The sequence below is a fragment of the Zalophus californianus genome, chromosome 12 (genome assembly GCF_009762305.2).
Source record: "Zalophus californianus isolate mZalCal1 chromosome 12, mZalCal1.pri.v2, whole genome shotgun sequence".
Taxonomy (NCBI): Eukaryota; Metazoa; Chordata; class Mammalia; order Carnivora; family Otariidae; genus Zalophus; species Zalophus californianus.
Genome location: NC_045606.1, coordinates 30,240,480 through 30,261,153, shown reverse-complemented (window position 1 = coordinate 30,261,153; position 20,674 = coordinate 30,240,480). Strand labels below are relative to the sequence as shown.

The window sequence follows — 20,674 nt, the reverse complement described above, 5'->3', positions numbered from 1 at the left end:
TAAAAAGTTAATATAAACTGTATCTAATCTAGCAAATGTTTGTTGTGGCAGTCTCTCAAATGCTTGAGAAAATATTTTCAGATTGACTTCTTAAAAAATGTGTGTTGTACAGGTAATTGGGGAAAATTACCTTGTATAATGTTTCTGTGGTCCAGTTTTCAGGAGCCCAGGTACTAATAATTCTAAAACAAATTTATTTTGCTCCTGATAATGGAAATTTGTAAGTCAGAAGTTTGGTAGGAAGAGACACTTGCCATGAACGTATCAGCCCTGGACTTGAAGTCAAGAGATTCTGGCTCAAGTCCCACCTGCAGTGGCATGTTGTGTGTTATTGGGCAATTAAGCCAACTTGCCGGCCCTCAGCATTCTCTTTTGCTAAAGCAAGGTAATTATAAAACTGTTTAAGAATAAGCATTTAGTTTTGTATTGTTGAATAAGTCCTTACAGAGGTGTCAGTAAAGGTACTCCTAAAGCCTGACGTTTCATGGCTTCCTTTGAATGGTGCCTTTGTTCTGGTTACAAATTGAAAAGAGGTGGTGAGTTCCTTCTTTTATTGATGTTTCAGCTTTATAGGTTGCAGTTTATTGACTAAGAGGGTCAACACTTCGGTCATCAGGCTCATGGTTAATGGAAAGGAAATGTCTGAAGACTGAAAGATACAGTTGTACCTTCGGATATCACATAATTTAAAGCAGTCAAGTATTTAATTTTAGAACTGTAGGAATTTGATTCAGCTCCTCCACTCTCCTTTTTAAGTGATGAAGCCGAAACCTAGGGAGAATAAGTGATTGGACCAAGGTCATACCTTTACTATTTACTTTTAGAGTGAAGAACAGAAATCAGATCCCAGAATGCCATTAGAATATCCCCCAAACACACGATGTTTGATTTCAGCTGGGAAAAAAAAAAAAAAACAACTTTCAGCTTATCCACACATTGACCATCAAAGGTATATTTAGGGTCGATATCTGCTTAAAAATGGCTTAACACTTGCATTAGAATGGTCATTATGCTTATAAGTATGTATAAATATGATACTTAAATTCAGTTTAAGCAAATAATCTCAGTGGCTGATATTCTCTGGTATTTTTGGATGTTAAAAGTATCTGTTTTCTAGTTAAGCTTTTAGGAAATATCTATTATGGTGAACATTTTAATGTTGGTAAACTGGTCAGGAGGATGAATGAAGTGGCCAAATGTAGAGAAGAGAGAAATAGCCATTTTGGCCAAAGCAGAGGTGACAAATTCTTATTTCAGCCCTACTCTATTGCTGACTCGTGGGCAGTACTGCAAAATGGCCTAGCTTTTTGATGTCTGTGTGTTCTTCACCGGCCTGGAAAAGTCATGTGCAAGCCCTTAGGCATTTTGTAAAGAATTGTCTGGAGAGCACAAAGTGTTTGGTACTAAAGATAGTAGCTGCAGTCCTTTGAACTGGTGTGGTATATGATTAACATTTCCCCCCAAATCAAAATTTAGGGCTTTGGCTTTGACTGTAGTTATTTGTCTGTGTGTTCGGAATGAGTCCTGGGGAATTGAAAACAAAGCAGATGTCATTTATTTATTAATTTAAAACATTACTTCCCTAAGTCTTGTAAAAGTGTACTTTATTTTTATTGGGCCTGGATGGTGAATGAAAGATTTTAAAACTTTTGGTAAGTTTTTCTTAATGACTTTTTCCTCCCTTCTGTGAATTTTCAGATTTAACTACTCTCATCCTCTCTCCCTCCCTCCCTCTCTGCTTCTTAACCCTTTTGTTACAATAATGTGGATGCTTTCCTTAGAATCACTTGTATACAGTTGTCACTTAGGCCCTAGAGGTCTTGGTATGTTTGCGTGCTGAGGATTACTCATGGTCATTGTTTCGTAGGTATTGAAAGAACCTCTTGCAGCCTGTCCTATGCTGAGTAATGAATTTAATTAAAGCCATTATTCAAGAAGCTTTACTGGGGCCCTTGTGTTTAATCCACAGATTCAAAACGATCAGTGCCAGGAGATGGACACCACCGCAGACAAGTGGGTAAAACTCACAGACAATGGAGAATGGGGCTCTCATTCTGTAAGTCTCTGTTTGTTCGTCTTGTCTCCCATCAGCCCCCATTCTGCTCCTTCCTTCTCCCAACCTTATAAAAAAAAAAGTTTATGAACAAAAAAGAAAAATGGTTCATTAATTTAGACACTTTCTAGTTAGGGAAGAAATTGTCCCAAAGTTCCATGGACATGCGTAGTTTTTCCTACCTTTCCCTTTCTCCTTAGGCTTCTTCCCCTCCTCTTTCCCATCACACTCCAACTTTCCTCCTTTTCAAAAGGGCATTGACAAGAAAATAAGGCTATTCAAAACTAGCGCACAGAACCTCGGGGTATGTAAGTTTACATATGTGCCTGTCACATGGGAGAGAATCCGTGGCTCTCTGGTACTGGGAGGATCGTTTGATACAACTTTCTCTGTAGTGTTCCCAACAAGTGACTTTCCAGCTTGTCTTGGTGGGGGCTGTACTGAGTGTCCTGTTGGACAGCTCTGCCTATCACAAAAGTCATCCATGGTTGGAGCCTAAACCTGCTACCTGTCTATCTGTCACCTGTTGCTCAAAGGTCTACTGTCTCTGGTCACATCGGGTAAGGTAACTGCCTAGTCTCCACAGGACAACTCCAAATGCCTGAAAGCAATTATCAGGCAACACAGTCTGTGAATCTGTTATTATTTGAGGCACTGTCCCTTTGGAATGAGGCATGGATTTCAAATCTAACGCTGGCTTACAGTAGTTGTGTTTCTGTAGGCAGTTGGCTTAATCTCTTTTGTTTTGTTTTTGGCTTAATCTCTCTGAATTTGATTTTTTCATGTAAGAAATGAGAGCGATCTTGCAGGATTAAATGAGAGGGTATATGGGAACCGCCTAGTGTGGTGCCTGCAGTGTAGACTGAGCTCTGTGTCAGTAAGCAACCATCCACCCCCACCTTTGAGTTGTAACAGGTGCCCCATCCTTGAGTGATTAATACAATGTACCTTTTTGGACTGGTTTTTTTTTTTTTTTTTTCATCTGTATGCCTGGAAGTGATATGAGAACCACTTAAGATCCATTCACCTAAGCATTCATTAAGCTGGGCTTTGAAGGTACAAGTAATCCTTGGCAACAAATACACTTTCTTCACTTAACACAGGGGAAAGTACTTAGTGCACTACTTTTCTGACTCTCTGGCAGGGTGAAGTACTTGGATATGTTTTAATTTCATACAGCTTGAATTTGGCCAGCCAGAGACTACATAGAAGAATAAGAGTGGCGAATGAGAAAGCAAGGAACCCTTAAATTATTCCGTTGGCTTTGACAGAAACAACATGACATTTATGGGAAACGTAGTTTGATACGCAAATAGAACCATGTGCTGGTGGCAAAGGAAGCAAATATTAGATGTAATATCATTTACATCCTGCAGTCATTTAAATCATGTTATTTTATAACAGTCCTGTTTTTCTCTGCTTGCTGTTGCACTATTGTTTATTAAACAATTTTAGAAGGAAGCAAACTAGTTCTGTTGACTTTTTGTTTTCAGAGCCCAGAGATCTACATAGGAATAGTGGCAGTCAACAAATACGTAATTGGGTTGAGTGCCTTTCACTTTCTGGAATGAATTGCTTTTAAATACAAACCAAGACTTCAAGCACATGGTTTAAAAGTCATTTTATCTTTTTGTTCAGGCTTAAAGAATTTGCTTTTCCTGCTTCATTGCTATAGTTTTTGGATTGGCAAACTATTTTTTTTTTTTTTTTTTTTTTTAGAAAATATAACTACAGCAGAGCTTAGGTATGAACTAACAGGAGACTTAAATTTGTAGGTTCCTAATTAATGGTATTTCATGATAATGCCTTGAGTCATGTATAAGGGATTAGCTTTGAGGTATGGTTGAAGTAGCGTGGTTTATCTGACCTGAGTGCCTTGTGTTCCTCTTTACAGGTATTGTTGAAATCAGGCACCAACATATTGTACTGGAGAACCACTGGCATCCTTATGGGTTCTAAGGCGGTCAAGCCAGTTTTGGTAAAAAATATCACAATTGAAGGTATTTCACAGCAATTTTTTCAGTAGTCACATATCACAATTTAGAGTTAGTTCACACATTAAGTTGTTGGTTTCGATGGCTCAAGGATTTATGGGGCAGGAATTAATACGTTAGGCATTACACATGTCTAGAGATCCTGGTTTTATTTTTGGCAAGTTGACTGGAATTTTTTTTTTTTTGTACACTTAAACTAAATTAATTTAATCTGTGTGAAAAAATAAGCATGATAACAATTTTCAGTGTCTCCACATAAAATAAAAGATCCTTATTAATAAGAAACTATTCTTCATTCAAGAAATGTCTATTGTACCAGGCATCGAGCCCACCTGGGTCACTGTTAAATCCATAGACATAGAAAAAAAAAAAACTTCTCTGCCTGGCTGTCTCCTAAACCTCTTTTGCCTCTCTGAAACAGCTGGGCATTTTCTGGCCCAGGAGAGCAGCCAATAAACCCTGGCATGCTTCATTCTCAATTAGGGCTACTTTTAATTAAACCAGTGATTCTCCTTTATTAATGGCTGGCTTCTATTTTACTACCTTCTATACTGGGTCCTGTGACACCATCTCATTAGTTATAGGGACATCTGCTGGCAAAGGCTGGAATTACAAGCCAGAAGAAAAGGCCATTCCTATCAGGGTCTGTTAGGTCTGAGTGAGTGGAGTGTTTTTTGACAACTCAGTTTATAATTTAGTATACCTCTGTCACATCTCAATCTCTTGTTTAAGTGTTTGCTCTCCTTAGGATGTTTAATTCAGTATCTATCCCAGTTTTTTTGTATGCAGTAAATACTTCCTTGGTGTTGAATGAATGGGATAAAGGATCCCCGCTGACTACTCCTATTTCTCTCACTTCTGAGAGAAGCAGCAAGAAGGTACTGATGTGCTTGTTGCTGGTGGGTCCTCCCTCCCATGCTCTGTTTTTCATTACCACACAGGGGTGGCATATACATCAGAATGCTTCCCGTGCAAGCCAGGCACATTCAGCAACAAACCAGGTTCGTTTACCTGCCAAGTCTGTCCCAGAAACACCTACTCTGAGAAAGGAGCCAAAGAATGCATAAAGTGTGAGGAGCACTCCCAGTTTTCAGGTAGGACTATGCTTTGCCAGTTTATGCTCTTTGTTCTTCTCTCTCTAAATTTGTTTGTTCTGGCTTATAGTCATAAGCCAGAAGTCACACATCAAATGTGGTGGGAAGAGTGTGCCAGAAACCAAGTGCTGAAGGCAGTCAGTATTAAATGGGGATAAAATACTACTTCTTACCCCTTTGTGCATGACTTTTCCATTTGTCACTTTTTCTGTTCCATACCCCACAGGGATATATTTCTCCTGTGCTTTGGATATATGTATACTAATCTAAAAAAATCATATTGTAATTTTACATGATTCAGTGGCATAGGGGTGTACATGGAAAATTTTCATTTGTTGCAAATTTACAATGTTCAGTGATAACGGAAGAAATCTAATGTCTTATTGGAAAAAATGATATGTTTCCTGTGTATCATGGAAACATTTGTTGCTCTAGGGTAAATAAAAATGTAGGCCTTTATTTTCCTTATGCCTAGCTAGTTCTTCCTAAATTCGTCTGGTAAGGTTATTTTAAAATTTTAGTTGTCTGGGTTTTTTTGTTTGTTTTGATTTTTTGCCTTTTTCGAGAGTCACAACATAAATGACTCATTTCTGAAATGCGTTTTTATGTTGCAGAGGAAGGATCCAGTGAGTGTATGGAGCGACCTCCCTGTACCACAAAAGACTATTTCCAGATCCATACTCCATGTGATGAAGAAGGCAAGGTATAGGCTGTGTTCAGTCGACTGCATTCCGTATTAATCTAAGCCTCTTCCCAATTTGAGCAGACTCTAATTTGTTCCTGAGAGACTTAAATGAGTTGATTTGTAACACATGTTTGTAAGTAGGACAGAGGAAATTTAAGAATGTAGATTCTCAATCTGGCTGTTCTGGCTTCACTTTTACACTATTACTTATTAGTGCTGTGGGCCAGTTATTTGCTCTAAGTCTGTTTTTTTCATCTGTAAAATGGGGCTAATATCACTTCTTACTTCACAAGGCTGCTATGAGAATGCAGGGCATGTTCAGATTGTGGTACCTGGCATAGTGCTGTGCCACATAGGGAGTGCTCCATAGGTGACTGCTATTTTTAAGAGTTAAATTTTTTTTCAAAGGTAATAGGATCAGGAGAAGCACAGCCTTAAAATGTGTACTGTGACTCACAAGATGGAAATATCCTGTAACTTCTCTTTAATTATTTGGTTCCTCAGTCGGTTTGATCAATAAGAGCCATGCAGGGGCGCCTGGGTGGCTCAGTCGTTGGGCATCTGCCTTCGGCTCAGGTCATGATCCCGGGGTCCTGGGATCAAGCCCCGCATCGGGCTCCCTGCTCAGCGGGAAGCCTGCTTCTCCCTCTCCCACTCCCCCTGCTTGTGTTCCCTCTCTCTCTGTGTCGCTCTCTGTCAAATAAATAAATAAAATCTTAAAAAAAAAAAAAAAAAGAGCCATGCGGCCATAGGTAAATTCAGTTATGGCAGATGACTATGTAATTGTGTTTAGAAAATGCAGAGTAATTACCATATGCTGGCACGTAGCCAGAGATAAAATGCATACATGAACCCCGCAGTTGATGTGGCATTTTCTATATTACAGTTAGCCTGTAAATAGTGTTTGTCAGGACAAACTGAGATTAAAGTGGCTGCCGGCGTGCCTGGGTGGCTTAGTCTGTTAAGCATCGGACTCTTGGTTTTGGTTCAGGTCATGATCTCACAGTTGTGGGATTGAGCCCCGAGCGTCCGGCCCTGTGCTCAGTGCAGTCTGCTTCAGATTCTTTTCCCCCTCTCTCCCAGCCCCTCTCCGCTCATGTTCTTTCTGTCTCTTTCTTTCAAATGAATAAATAAAATCTTAAAAAAAAGGGGGGGTCTGCAATGCAGCATTCTCTCCTTGTGTTTACATCTTTGAAATCATAGCATTTAATTTCTTGACCTGGTTTGGAGAATATACATATATGTCAGTATTGCTTTGCTTAATTTTGTATCCTTACCTTCTAATCTGTATTTTTTATGTTTGTGTGATTATTAATCTTATCTTTAGTCCTTAAATTTTTTTTAGGAATTGACCTTTGAGTACTTAAGACCAAGGCCATTTTCATATTTGCAGGAGAGCCATTACTTACTCAGGATAATTCAGGGGAAGGCCAGTTTAAATTAGTGGGAAATTTTAGTAATTAGAAGTATATGTATTATTTTTAATAAGAACAGTAACTCAAACAGCCCTTATATTAGAAGGAGTTATGAAGTTAAATCTTGATGGTCCTATAATAATGACCAAGAAACAGTTATGTCCATTTGGAAAATACATGCAGAGAGCCACTAAGGTGAGTTAAAGTAATTTGAAATGATGATTCTTTACCTAAACTTCTTTTAAACTTGTCTTATTAATAAGTAAGGCAAATTGAATTTGTTTTATTCTATGTAGTAATCACTAAGTTAGCATTATTGAAACTTAAATGAATGAGATCTGATATACAAATCATTCTTGTCTTTGCTATGGTGAAAATATTCAAAAGTCCTATTTTTATTATGTCAATAAGTAGTGTGTTACATCAATGAGTAGTGTGATAACATTTAGTTGACCTGGGCCTGAAGGAGGTGAAACCATATATTAAATGTAGAATGTACAGAATACACACATGCACCCACACACACACATCTGTGTTCACGAAAGCACCCACAGGCATGCTGTGTTCACATGTACACCAAAACTACTTTTTTTTCTGTTGAGTCTGGGTGAACTCTGAACACGTTCTCAGTATAGAACACATTGTACTTGGCTCCATCAACTCAGTGATTCTTTAAAAAGCGACTTAAGACTTATTTCAAGAAAAATGTGTCTAACTTCAGAAGTAAACAAAAATAGAAGCTTAATTAACCAATGTAGTAGAGAAATGTAGATTACAGATGTGAATTTTAATTTTTTTTCTATTTCCATTTGTTTCAACCTTTACATGTGTTCCGGTTTCCTCTTTTAAAAAGATATTTTATTCTTGCTTGGCACAGCCTGATGATTTGCTGGTGGCTTAGTGATGTTTTCATGTCGTTCAGTGACTGTGGCCCCTTTTGTCCCGTCATACTCTCTTTGATCTTATTTTCCCCTTGCTTGGAGAGCATCCTGGAGGGAAGCAGCTATTAAGGTAGACAGACTTTGAACATAATCACTTATATGACACAGGACTGTTACGCGTTTCTGTGTTCATTTTGAAGCTCAGTTATTTGATTGCTTCTCTCCTATAGGGAACATTTTTCAAAACTATTTTGATTAGTAACTGAAACCATCCTAATCCTGATTGAGAGACTCATTAACATCATGAAAAATGTGGAATTTCTACTCTCTCATTCATTTATTCAGTGATTCTTTCCTGAGCACTGGTTATATTACCGAATGCTGGGTGCTGAGGGTAGAACCAAGGAGAGGCAGAAGAAGAAGGTAACTGTCTACACAGAGTGTAGACAGTGGTTGCTAATTTTTTGTGTATAGTAGACTCACCTGGAGGTTCCTGTCCCCGATTTTGTGTTTCAGTAGATCTGGGGTGGGACCTGAGAATTTATATTGCTCAGAGGTTCCCAGGTTAATTCTGACTCTACTGGTCTAGGATCTCAGCAATTTGAGAATGACTGGTCTGGATTTCAGAGGAAGAGATGGTCTGTCAAAAGAAAAAAAATTATTTCCAGCTGTGATTAGTGCTGCAGCAGAGAAGTCTGAATTTTACGGGGATCTGACCCAGCCTGGAAAGGCTTCAGAACTGTATGAAACCTTGGCCAAGGCATGGAAGAACAGCATTTCTGGAAGAGGAGCAGGATGGTGAAGATCTGGTGTGGGAGGGAGCAGGATATATCTGAAGAACTAATGTGTGTGACTGGAATGTGGGGGTGTGGGAAGGGGGTTGCATTAGCTGCATCTAATGACATAGACTCATGCTAGAATAGGGAGGTTTTGTAGTAGTGAGTCAACTTGAAATTTTTGTGTATTTTTTCAAAATGTTCACAGCCCACTTTTTACATATGTTGAGATACACTCATATGGCTACATATACATGCACAAATTCAGTGCTTGACATCTGAGCTCAAAAAAATCTCGACCTTGGGGAGCCTGGGTGGCTCTATCAGCTAAGCGTCTGCCTTCTGCTTGGGTCATGATCCCAGGGTCCTGGGATTGAGTCCCACATCGGGCTCCCTGCTCAGTGGGGAGTCTGCTTCTCCCTCTGCCTGCCACTCCCCCTGCTTATGCTCTCTCTCTCTCTCTGTCAAATAAATAAATAAAAATCTTAAAAAAAAATCTTGACCTTGTTAATGGTCAAGTAGTCATCGAGAGAAGGCATCTTTTAATGTTAGCACCATATGTGATAGAACTTCTCATGATCTCCGTATGGCTAAGATAGAGAATTGTGGACTAAATGATATGGTTAAGAGGACATATGGCTAATTGAGGAATTATATGTAAAATGTTTGACTTAATAAATGGGTATATCAACTAGGAATGTAGTTGATATTAACTTGTAGTGTAGTTGGTATCATGTATTTGCTATAGGAATATAAATTTCAATGTAATTATACATATCCTGAGTCATACCAAGAAGAATATGAGTACATGTGAATTGTTTTCAACATTTGATTTAAAAATCCTTAACTTGCGTGAGGATATTGGGAATAAGTGTGTTAAATTTGTAGAGCAATAAAGCTGGGGAGTATGACAGAAGTAAAATTTAGAGAGATCCCAGTGTGCTAGCACATTGAGCTCAAATTAAGCAAAGTCAACATTTATTTGTGTCAGAGTCTCAGATATAGAAATATTTAGAAAAGAGAAAACATTAACTTGCCAAAACTTGCCAAAAATATTTTGAGGAGAATCCAAGCTTTAGAACATGGCTTACCAAATAAAAAATGCAACAGACATTTAAAGAGAAAAAAAAAAAACTCCCAAGAATACAAAGGATACTTAATTTTCAATTAAGTGGGTTCATGGCTGAAAAACAAGTCACTCACTTGTTTATCATACCCACAAAGTTGTCTCAGATCTGCTTACAGAAGTTAGAGAGATAAGGTGGTTTTGTTAGGGAGTCAGCCACATATAGACAAGGCTTAAGCTTTTATTTATTTTGAGTACTAGAACTCCATAGAACTAGTAACTTTTTGTTTGTTTGTTTTTGTCTTTTATCTCAGGGTAAAAAGTAGTTCCTTCCCCTGCCCTGACTGTGGGATGTGAATACACCTTTCTTTTTAATGGTTGCAAAGCAAGGTGTCAGTTTTGCTCCCACACTTGGGGATAATTAAAAATTCTGTTAATGAAATTAAAAAATCCTTTCCAGATTTGGGGTAGGTGGAAGCAGGGCAAGTGTCTTGACTCGTGACTGGGAGGTCGCCATAGAGCAAACAGTTTTATCAGGACATTTTTTTTTTCCTGTTCTTCTCACTGATAGTCTTGGTTCATTTTGATTTCCTTCACAGGCAAGCTCTTTCGTGTGGTACCAGATGCCCAGTGGCATCTCCACCCAAGCCACTATCATCCTCATAGAGGCGCTGACCAGAGTTTCAGAAAAGACTCTTGATTGGCCCTCCTTGAATCATGAGCCCACCTCATACTAACCATTCTTCCAATGGAATGGGATACCTCTGGTGCAACAGCTTCATTCACTGGCTGAGCCCTGAGGCTGGGCGGCCAGACTGTATAACTCCCTGTTCCTTTCAGTGTCACACAAATCATTTCCTAAAGAGAAAAAGATGGTGTTGGTTACCACAATAAAAAGAGAGTGATTCTGTGCTGGTTCACAGAACTCATCTGCTCTTAAATAACATGAATAGATCTACCAAGGTTGTCTTGATATACTGGGAATTCCCACAGAATTGTTTGCACACCTCTCCTGATATTTTCGGAGTGGTCATAGAAGGTTTGCTAGTGTTTTGGTATCAGATCACTATTGCAAATACAGTTCTTGTAAAGATGACCATTTCCTGGAGAGGAGGAGCAAGATGGTGGAAGGGTAGAAGACCTAAATTTCGTCTGGTCCCAGAAATTCAGCTAGATAGTTATTAAACCATTCAGAACACCTACAAACTCAACAGGAGATGGAAGAAAAGAATAGCAGCAATTCTATGAACAAAAAAGAGACCACTTCCTGGAAGATAGGACGTGTGGGGGAGTGAATCCGATGTGATATACAGGAAGGTAGACCACGGGGGGAGGGAGCCTCTGTCAGCCAGCTACTGGCAAGTGATAGAGCAGCAGAGCACAAAATCGGAACTTTTAGAAGTCTGCCCTGCTCAGGGACATTGCTCCAGTGGCTAAGTGGGGGGTGGAACCCTTGCTGGGACAGTGTGGTTTCAGGACCCTCAGGGTCACAGAAAGACCGGGGGTGCCTGAGTGCGGCAGAGCTCCCAGGTATCGGAGCGGGGAAGCCGGCTGCAGAGACGGAGCCGAGGAGTGGGCTCTGAACTCAGGGTTGCCATAACCAATGATCCCTGGCACAGTTGGGCCACTGTTCTTTGATCAGGGAACCAGCAAGTGGCAGATCTGGGGAGACTCCCCTTCCTCCGAGAGCAAACCCAAGCAGATTACTTAGCCTGGCCCCTGGCTAGGGTGGTGCATTTCCACCTCAGGCAAAGACATTTGAGAATCACTGCAACAGGCTCCTCCCCCAGAAGATCAACAAGAACATCCAGCCAAGACCAAGTTTACCAAACAATGAGAACTGCAAAACCCCAGCGCTAAGGGAGTACAGCACTAAGGGAATTCAGAATTCATTGATTTTTCCCCATGATTCTTTAGTCTTTCTAAGTTAATTTTTAAAATTTTCTTTATTTTTTTCTATTTCAATTTTTTTAGTTGAATTTTTCTTCTTTCCTTTTTCAACCAACATCTTATCAATTCCCTTTTTAAAATCTTTTTTAAACTTTGATTTTTACAGTCATATTCTATCCCTTCATTGTATGTAACCTTATTTTTTGTATATATATAAATTTTTCCTTCTTTAAAGTTTTGGGATACAGCTGCTTCTAACAGACCAAAATATACCCTAAATCTAGTGTATGACTTTGTCCTAATCTCCCCCTGATCACATCTTTTTTTAAAAAATTTTTTCATTCTTTTTTTCAACCAACCTCTTACCTTATCAATTCCTTTTTTAAAATCTTTTTAAATTTTGATCTTTTTTTTTTTTAAGATTTTATTTATTTGACAGAGAGAGACACAGCGAAGGAGGGAACACAAGAAGGGGGAGTGAGAGAGGGAGAAGCAGGCTTCCCGCTGAACAGGGAGCCCAATGTGGAGCTCAATCCCAGGACCCTGGGATCATGACCTGAGCTGAAGGCAGATACTTACTGACTGAGCCACCCAGGCACCCCTTAATTTTCATCTTTATAGTCATATTCCATCCCTCCATTGTATTTACCCTTATTTTTGTGTATATATATGTTTCCTTTCTTTAAAATTTTGAGAGGCAATTTCTTCTAACAGACCAAAATACACCCAAAATCTAGTGTGTGGCTCTGTTCTATTCACCAGCCTGATCATACGCTTTTATTCCCCCCCTTTCTTTTCTCTCCGGTTTCAGGTCTCTTCTGATTTGTTTAGTGTATATTTTTCTGGGGTCCTTGTTACCCTCTTAGCATTTTGTTTTCTTATTCATCTATTCTCCTCTGGACAAAATGACAAGATGGAAAAACTCACCTCAGAAAAAAAAAAGAACAAGAGGCAGTACTGACTGCCAGGGACCTAATCAATACTGACATTAGTAAGATGTTGGAACTAGAGTTCAGAATGATGATTATAAAGATACTAGCTGGGCCTGAAAAAAACATAGAAGATACTAGAGGAAAAAGAACTAAAATCTAACCAAGTTGAAATAAAAAAGGCTATTAATGAGATGCAATAAAAAAATGGAGGCTGTAACTACTAGGATAAATGAGGCAGAAGAGAGAATTTAGTGATCTAGAAGACCAAATGATGGAGAATAAAGAAGCTGAGAAAAAGAGAGATGAACAACTACTGGATCACGAGAGCAGAATTTGAGAGATAAGTGATACCATAAGACGAAACAATATTAGAATAATTGGGATACCAGAAGAAGAAAGAGAGAGGGGGGCAGAAGCTATATTGGAGCAAATTATAGCAGAGAACTTCCCTAATTTGGGGAAGGAAACAGGCATCAAAATCCAGGAGGCACAGAGAACCCCCCTCAAAATCATTAAAAATAGATTAACACCCCGACATCTAATAGTAAAACTCACAGGTCTCAGAGACAAAGAGAAAGCAGCTCGGGACAAGAGGTCTGTAACCTACACTGGTAGAAACATTAGATTGGCAGCAGCCCTATCCACAGAGACCTGGCAGGCCAGAAAGGACTGGGATGATATATTCAGAGCACTAAATGAGAAAAATATGCAGCCAAGAATACTATATCCAGCTAGGCTGTCATTGAAAATAGAAGGAGAGATAAAAAGCTTCCAGGACAAACAAAACCTGAAAGAATTTGCGAACACCAAAGCAGCACTACAAGTAATACTGAAAGGGGTCCTCTAAGCAAAGAGAGAGCCTAAAAGTAACATAGACCAGAAAGGAACACAGACAATATACAGTAACAGTCACCTCACAGGCAATACAATGGCACTAAATTCATATCTTTCAATAGTTACCCTGAATGTAAATGGGCTAAATGCCCCAATCAAAAGACACAGGGTATCAGATTGGATAAAAAACCAAGACCCATCAATATGCTGTCTGCAAGAGACTCATTTTAGACCCAAAGACACCCCCAGCTTGAAAGTGAGGGGGTGGAAAACCATTTATCATGCTAATGGACATCAAAAGAAAGCTGGGGTGGCAATCCTTATATCAGACAAATTAGATTTTAAACCAAAGACTATAATAAGAGATGAGGAGGACACTACATCATACTGAAAGGGTCTATCCAACAAGATCTAACAATTGTAAATATCTATGCCCCTAACATGGGAGTAGCCAATTAATAACAAAATCAAAGAAACACATCGACAACCATACAATAATAGTAGGGGACTTTAACACCCCCTCAGTGAAATGGACAGAACATCTAAGCAAAAGATCAACAAGGAAATAAAGACTTTAAATGACACACTGGACCAGATGGACTTCACAGATATATTCAGAACATTCCATCCCAAAGCAACAGAATACACATTCTTTTCTAGTCCACCTGGAACATTCTCCAGAATATATCACATCCTGGGTCACAAATCAGGTCTCAACCGGTGCCAAAAGATTGAGATCATCCCCTGCATATTTTCAGACCACGGTGCTTTGAAACTAGAACTCAATCACAAGAGGAAAGAACTCAAATACGTGGAGGTTAAAAAGCATCCTACTAAAGAATGAATGGGTCAACCAGAAAATTAAAGAAGAATTTTAAAAATTCATGGAAACAAATGAAAGTGAAAACACAACTGTTCAAAATCTTTGGGATGCAGCAAAGGCAGTCCTAAGAGGAAAGTATATAGCAATACAAGCATTTCTCAAGAAACAAGAAAGGTCTCAAATACACAACCTAACCCTACACCTACAGGAGCTGGAGAAAAAACAGCAAATAAAGCCTAAACCCAGCAGGAGAAGAGAAATAATAAAGATCAGAGCAGAAATCAATGAAATAGAAACCAAAAGAACAGTAGAACAGATCAACAAAACTAGGAGCTGGTTCTTTGAAAGAATTAATAAAATTGATAAACCCCTGGCCAGACTTACCAAAAAGAAAAGAGAAAGAATCCAAATAAATAAAGTCATGAATGAAAGAGGAGAGATCACAACCAACACCAAAGAAATACAAACAATTATAAGACCATATTATGAGCAACTCTATGCCAGCAAATTAGACAATCTGGAAGAAATGGATGCATTCCTAGAGGCATATAAACTACCAAAACTGAACCAGGAAGAAATAGAAAACCTGAACAGACCCATATCCAGTAAGGAAATTGAAGCAGTCATCAAAAATCTCCCAACAAACAAAAGCCCAGGGCCAGATGGCTTCCCAGGGGAATTCTACCAAACATTTCAGGAAGAATTAATACCTATTCTCCTGAAACTGTTCCAAAAAATAGAAATGGAAGGAAAACTTCCAAACTCATTTTATGAGGCCACCATTACCTTGATCCCAAAACCAAACAAAGACCCCATCAAAAAGAACTACAGACCAATATCCCTGATGAGCATGGATGTAAAAATTCTCGCCAAAATACTAGCCAATAGGATCCAACAGTACCTTAAAAGGACTATTCATTAAAAGGATTTATTCCTGGCCTGCAAGGTTGGTTCAACATCTGCAAATCAATCAATGTGATACAATACATTAATAAAAGAAAGAACAAGAACCATATGGTCCTCTCAATAGATGCAGAAAAAGCATTGGACAAAGTACAGCATCCTTTCTTGATTAAAACTCTTCACAGTGTAGGGATAGAGGGTACATATCTCAATATCATAAGAGCCATCTATGAAAAACCCACAGCAAATATCATACTCAATGGGGAAAAACTGAGAACTTTTCCCCTAAGGTCAGGAACACAGCAGGGATGTCCAGTATCACCTTTGCTATTCAAATAGTACTAGAAGTCCTAGCCTCAGCAATCACAGAACAAAAAAAATTAAAGGCATCCAAATTGGCAAAGAAGAAGTCAAACTCTCACTCTTTGCAGATGATATGATACTTTATGTGGAAAATCCAAAAGACTCCACCCCAAAACTGCTTGCACTCCTACAGGAATTCAGTAAAGTGGCAGGATATAAAATCAATGCACAGAAACCTGTTGCATTTCTATACACCAACAGCAAGACAGAGGAAAGAGAAATTAAGGAGTCGATCCCATTTATAATTACACTCAAAACCATAAGATGACTAGGAATAAATCTAACCGAAGAGGTAAAGAATCTGTATTCAGAAAACTATAAAATACTCATGAAAGAAATTGAGGAAGACACAAAGAAATGGAAAAACGTTCTTTTTTCAAAGAAATGGAACAAATAATCCTAAAATTTGTATGGAACCAGAAAAGATCCCGAATAGCCAGAGGAATGTTGAATAAGAAAAGCAAAGCTTGTGGCATCAAATTCTGAACTTCAAGCTGTATTACAAAGCTGTAACCATTAAGACAGTATGGCAGGCACAAAAACAGCCACATAGATCAATGGAACAGAATAGAGAGCCCAGAAATGGACCCTCAACTCTATGGTCAAGTCATCTTCGACAAAGGAGGAAAGAATATCGAATGGAAAAAAGATAGTCTCTTCAACAAATGGTGTTGGGAAAATATGTCAATCAGAGAAAGACATGTAACATATGATCTCACAGATATGAGGAATTTGAGAAACAAGGCAGAGGATCATAGGGGAAGGGAGGAAAAAATGAAACACGATGAAACCAGAGAGGGAGACAAACCATAAGAGACTCTTAATCTCAGGAAACAAACTGAGGGTTGTTGGTGTGGAGGGGTTTGGGAGGGTTGGGGTGGCTGGGTGATGGGCATTGGGGAGAGTATGTGCTCTTGTAAATACAGTGAATTGTGTCAGACTGATGAATCACAGACCTGTACCCCTGAAATAAATAATACATTATATGTTCATACAAAAAAAAAAAAAAGATGACCGTTTCCTTCACCAGGCTCTCAGCTTCCTGTAGACAGAAACACATTTTTAATCACTTAAAAAAAAAAAATCTGTCAGCCTAGTAGAGTACCTTGAACACAGAAGATAATGAAGCATCTTTTGAATAAATTAATGAATGAGAAAATTAGTAAGTGAGTGAATGATAAACACATTTAGAGAGTTGTGTTATGTCCTTGGCAGAAGCTTTGAGAAAATTTTGCCAAATCGGGCAGAATCTTGAGAAGAGAGGCCAGGATATTAAACTATTTGATATGAAATATGGTTGAAGTTGCTGGTAATATTTTTTTAGGTTGGAGAAAAGACAGTTTGGGATGGAGGAATTTGGATCATTTTTCTGACATGTTCTACTTGTCCCAAAGAGATTCGATCTCTTCGCTTTGAATATCCATGGCGTTTCATGTTTATCTTCGAAGTGATGATGGTGACAGTAATTATGGAATTAGTAGTGATGGTATTAAGAGCAGGAGCATCCGTCACTTATGTAACTGTGTGCGCTCTCCCTGTGCGTGTGCATGTGTATTCAAACATGGCCTCTAATTCTTTTTTTCAACAGCTATGCAATTTAGACATTAATATACACAGTTTGTAGATGAGAGAACTGAGGCTTAATGATGTTAAGTAATTTCTGGAAGGTTATAGCTAGCCATAGCTGGTAAGTCTTAAGACTGGAATTCTAACCCTAATTGTGTCTGCTTCCAAATCCAATGCTTTTGCATCCTCTGCACATATTTTCTTTTTTTATGTTCTAGTACTTTGTGAACCTTTCTTATCACTATTAGACTGGAACTGCCTTCAGAGCAATTTGTCTTATTAATATTTAAATTCCCCACAGTGCTTTCTTATATACACAGTAGGTACTTAATAAGAACTTCCTAAATAGTAAGTTGAAGCATTTGAAAGGAAATCACAGAAAAGAAGAAACAGACTTTTCTGTATTATTCCATAAGGCAGAATTTGGGTGAACTTACAGAAGGTAAATTCCACTGGTACATAATGATGTTCGAATAAGCAGAGCTCCCCACTTCTGGAACAGCATGTTTTGTCAAAAGAGCAAACTTGTAGCCAAGGCTAGAAGGGTACCTGGCAGGGCAGGATGTTTTAGAAGGAAGCCTGGAGAGGGGACATTTGACTGTGCAACTTAGTCATCCCTGAGGCTAGGAAATTGATGAAATTTGTCTAGTACTTTCTTTGCCCTTAATGAACTTCACTATTACCAGTTATTCCAAATGCTCAATGTCTCTTACACAGTACTTGTGAGTTACATAGCAAAGGTAGAATGTAGGGGACACTAAAAAGTAGGGTATAAAGGGATACAGCTTTTAAAACTGCCTTTCTTCCTATATGGTTTAAGTAAGTCAATTGGAGACTGTGTTTCTGAGTTAGGATGATGAGGAAAGACCATGGTATTTCTCAGTGATTAGGGAGTTCTAAATTTGTAGAAAATAAAATTTCATGATAGTCGTCTTTATTTTTTATTATTTTAAATTTAATTTTATTATGTTAGTCACCCAATAATACATCATTAGTTTTTGATGTAGTGATCCACAATTCATTGTTTTCGTATACACTGAGTGCTCTGTGCAGTACATGCCCTCCTTAATACCCATCACCAGGCTAACCCATCCCCCCACCCCTCTCCCCTCTAGAACCCTCAGTCTCTTTCTCGGAGTCCATAGTCTCTCATTGTTCGTCTCCCCCTCCGATTTCCCCCCCTTCATTTTCCCCTTCCTTCTCCTAGTGTCCTCCATGCTGTTCCTTATGTTCCACAAATAAGTGAAACCATATGATAATTGACTTTCTCTGCTTGACTTATTTCACTTAGCATAATCTCCTCCAGTCCCATCCATGTTGATGTAAAAGTTGGGTATTCATCCTTTCTGATGGCTGAGTAGTGTTCCATTGTATATATGGACCACATCTTCTTTATCCATTCATCTGTTGAAGGGCATCTCGGCTCTTTCCACAATTTGGCTATTGTGGACATTGCTGCTATGAACATTGGGGTGCATATGGCCCTTCTTTTCACTACCTCTGTGTCTTTGGGGTAAATACCCAGGAGTGCAAATGCTGGGTCATAGGATGGGTCTATTTTTAATTTTTTGAGGCACCTCCACACTGTTTTCCAAAGTGGCTGTACCAACTTGCATTCCCACCAACAGTGTAAGAGGGTTCCCCTTTCTCCACAACCTCTCCAACTTTTGTTGTTTCTTGCCTTGTCAATTTTTGCCATTCTAACTGGTGTAAGGTGATACCTCAGTGTGGTTTTTTTTTTTTTCTCATTAAACTTTTGTTTTAATGGGTCTCAAAATTCTGTGACAGATTTTTGGTCAAGTTGTTTCCATTAAAAAGTACTGATTTTAAAAACTAATAACTTAAAACTGCCATACACACACAAAAGAAACATGGTCCACAAAACATTCTCCTTTCCTTCTGAAGGTTTTACGATGCATTGTTACCATTAACCAGTCTTTTACTATTAAACTTAAATGGCCAATTGACACAAACAGTTCTGAGACCGTTCTTCCACCACTGCTTAAGACTGGGGTGGCAGGTATTGGGGATAATATTCATTTAGCCTTCCGAGCTTTCTGGGCAGACTTGGTGACCTTGCCAGCTCCAGCTGCCTTCTTGTCCACTGCTTTGATGACACCCACAGCAACCGTCTGTCTCATGTCACGAACAGCAAAACGGCCCAGAGGAGGATAGTCAGAGAAGCTCTCAACACACATAGGCTTGCCAGGAACCATATCAACAATGGCAGCATCACCAGATTTCAAGAACTTGGGACCATCTTCCAGCTTTTTTCCAGATCGACGATCTATTTTCTCCTTCAGCTCAGCAAACTTGCAAGCAATGTGAGCCGTGTGACAATCCAGCACAGGTGCATATCCAGCACTGATTTGGCCTGGATGGTTCGGGATAATCACCTGAGCCGTGAAGCCAGCTGCTTCCATTGGTGGGTCATTTTTGCTGTCACCAGCCACATTGCCACGACAAACATCTTTGACAGATACGTTCTTGACATTGAAGCCCACATTGTCCCCAGGAAGAGCCTCACTCAAAGCTTCATGGTGCATTTCAACAGACTTTACTTCAGTTGTAACATTGACTGGAGCAAAGGTGACCACCATCCCAGGTTTAAGAACACCAGTCTCGACTCGGCCCACAGGGACAGTACCAATACCACCAATTTTGTAGACGTCCTGGAGAGGCAGACAGACGCAAGGGCTTGTCAGTTGGACAAGTTGGTGGCAGGATGCAATCCAGAGCTTCAAGCAGTGTGGTTCCACTGGCGTTCCCATCTTTACGGGTGACTTTCCATCCCTTGAACCAAGGCATGTTAGCACTTGGCTCCAGCATGTTGTCACCGTTCCAACCAGAAATTGGCACAAATGCTACTGTGTTGGGGTTGTAGCCAATTTTCTTAATGTAGGTGCTGACTTTCTTAACGATTTCCTCGTATCTCTTCTGGCTGTAGGGTGGCTCAGTGGAATCCACCTTGTTAACACCAACAATTAGTTGTTTTACACCCAGTGTATAAGCCAGAAGGGCATGCTCACGGGTCTGCCCATTCTTGGAGATACCAGCTTCAAATTCACCAACACCAGCAGGAACAATCAGGACAGCACAGTCAGCCTGAGATGTGCCTGTAATCATGTTTTTGATAAAGTCTCTGTGTCCTGGGGCATCAATGATGGTCACGTAATACTTGCTGGTCTCGAATTTCCACAGGGAGATATCAATGGTGATACCACGTTCACGTTCAGCTTTCAGTTTATCCAAGACCCAAGCATACTTGAAGGAGCCCTTTCCCATCTCAGCAGCCTCCTTCTCAAATTTTTCGATAGTTCTTTTGTTGATCCCACCACATTTGTAGATCAGATGACCAGTAGTGGTAGACTTGCCCGAATCTACGTGTCCAATGACGAC

At 39.4% G+C, this 20,674-nt stretch overlaps 1 protein-coding gene across 2 annotated transcripts in view; it reads left to right on the top strand.

Annotated features, from left to right (window-relative positions):
- The window catches only part of ELAPOR2 (endosome-lysosome associated apoptosis and autophagy regulator family member 2), a 186,066-nt gene that overhangs the window by 113,936 nt on the left and 51,456 nt on the right, over nt 1-20,674 (top strand). For both annotated transcript variants that reach the window (XM_027574980.2, XM_027574981.1), the window contains exons 5-8: nt 1,970-2,056; nt 3,948-4,053; nt 4,989-5,141; nt 5,756-5,844. In XM_027574980.2, the coding sequence (XP_027430781.2) occupies nt 1,970-2,056; nt 3,948-4,053; nt 4,989-5,141; nt 5,756-5,844 (435 nt within the window). The remainder of the gene's footprint in view (nt 1-1,969; nt 2,057-3,947; nt 4,054-4,988; nt 5,142-5,755; nt 5,845-20,674) is intronic.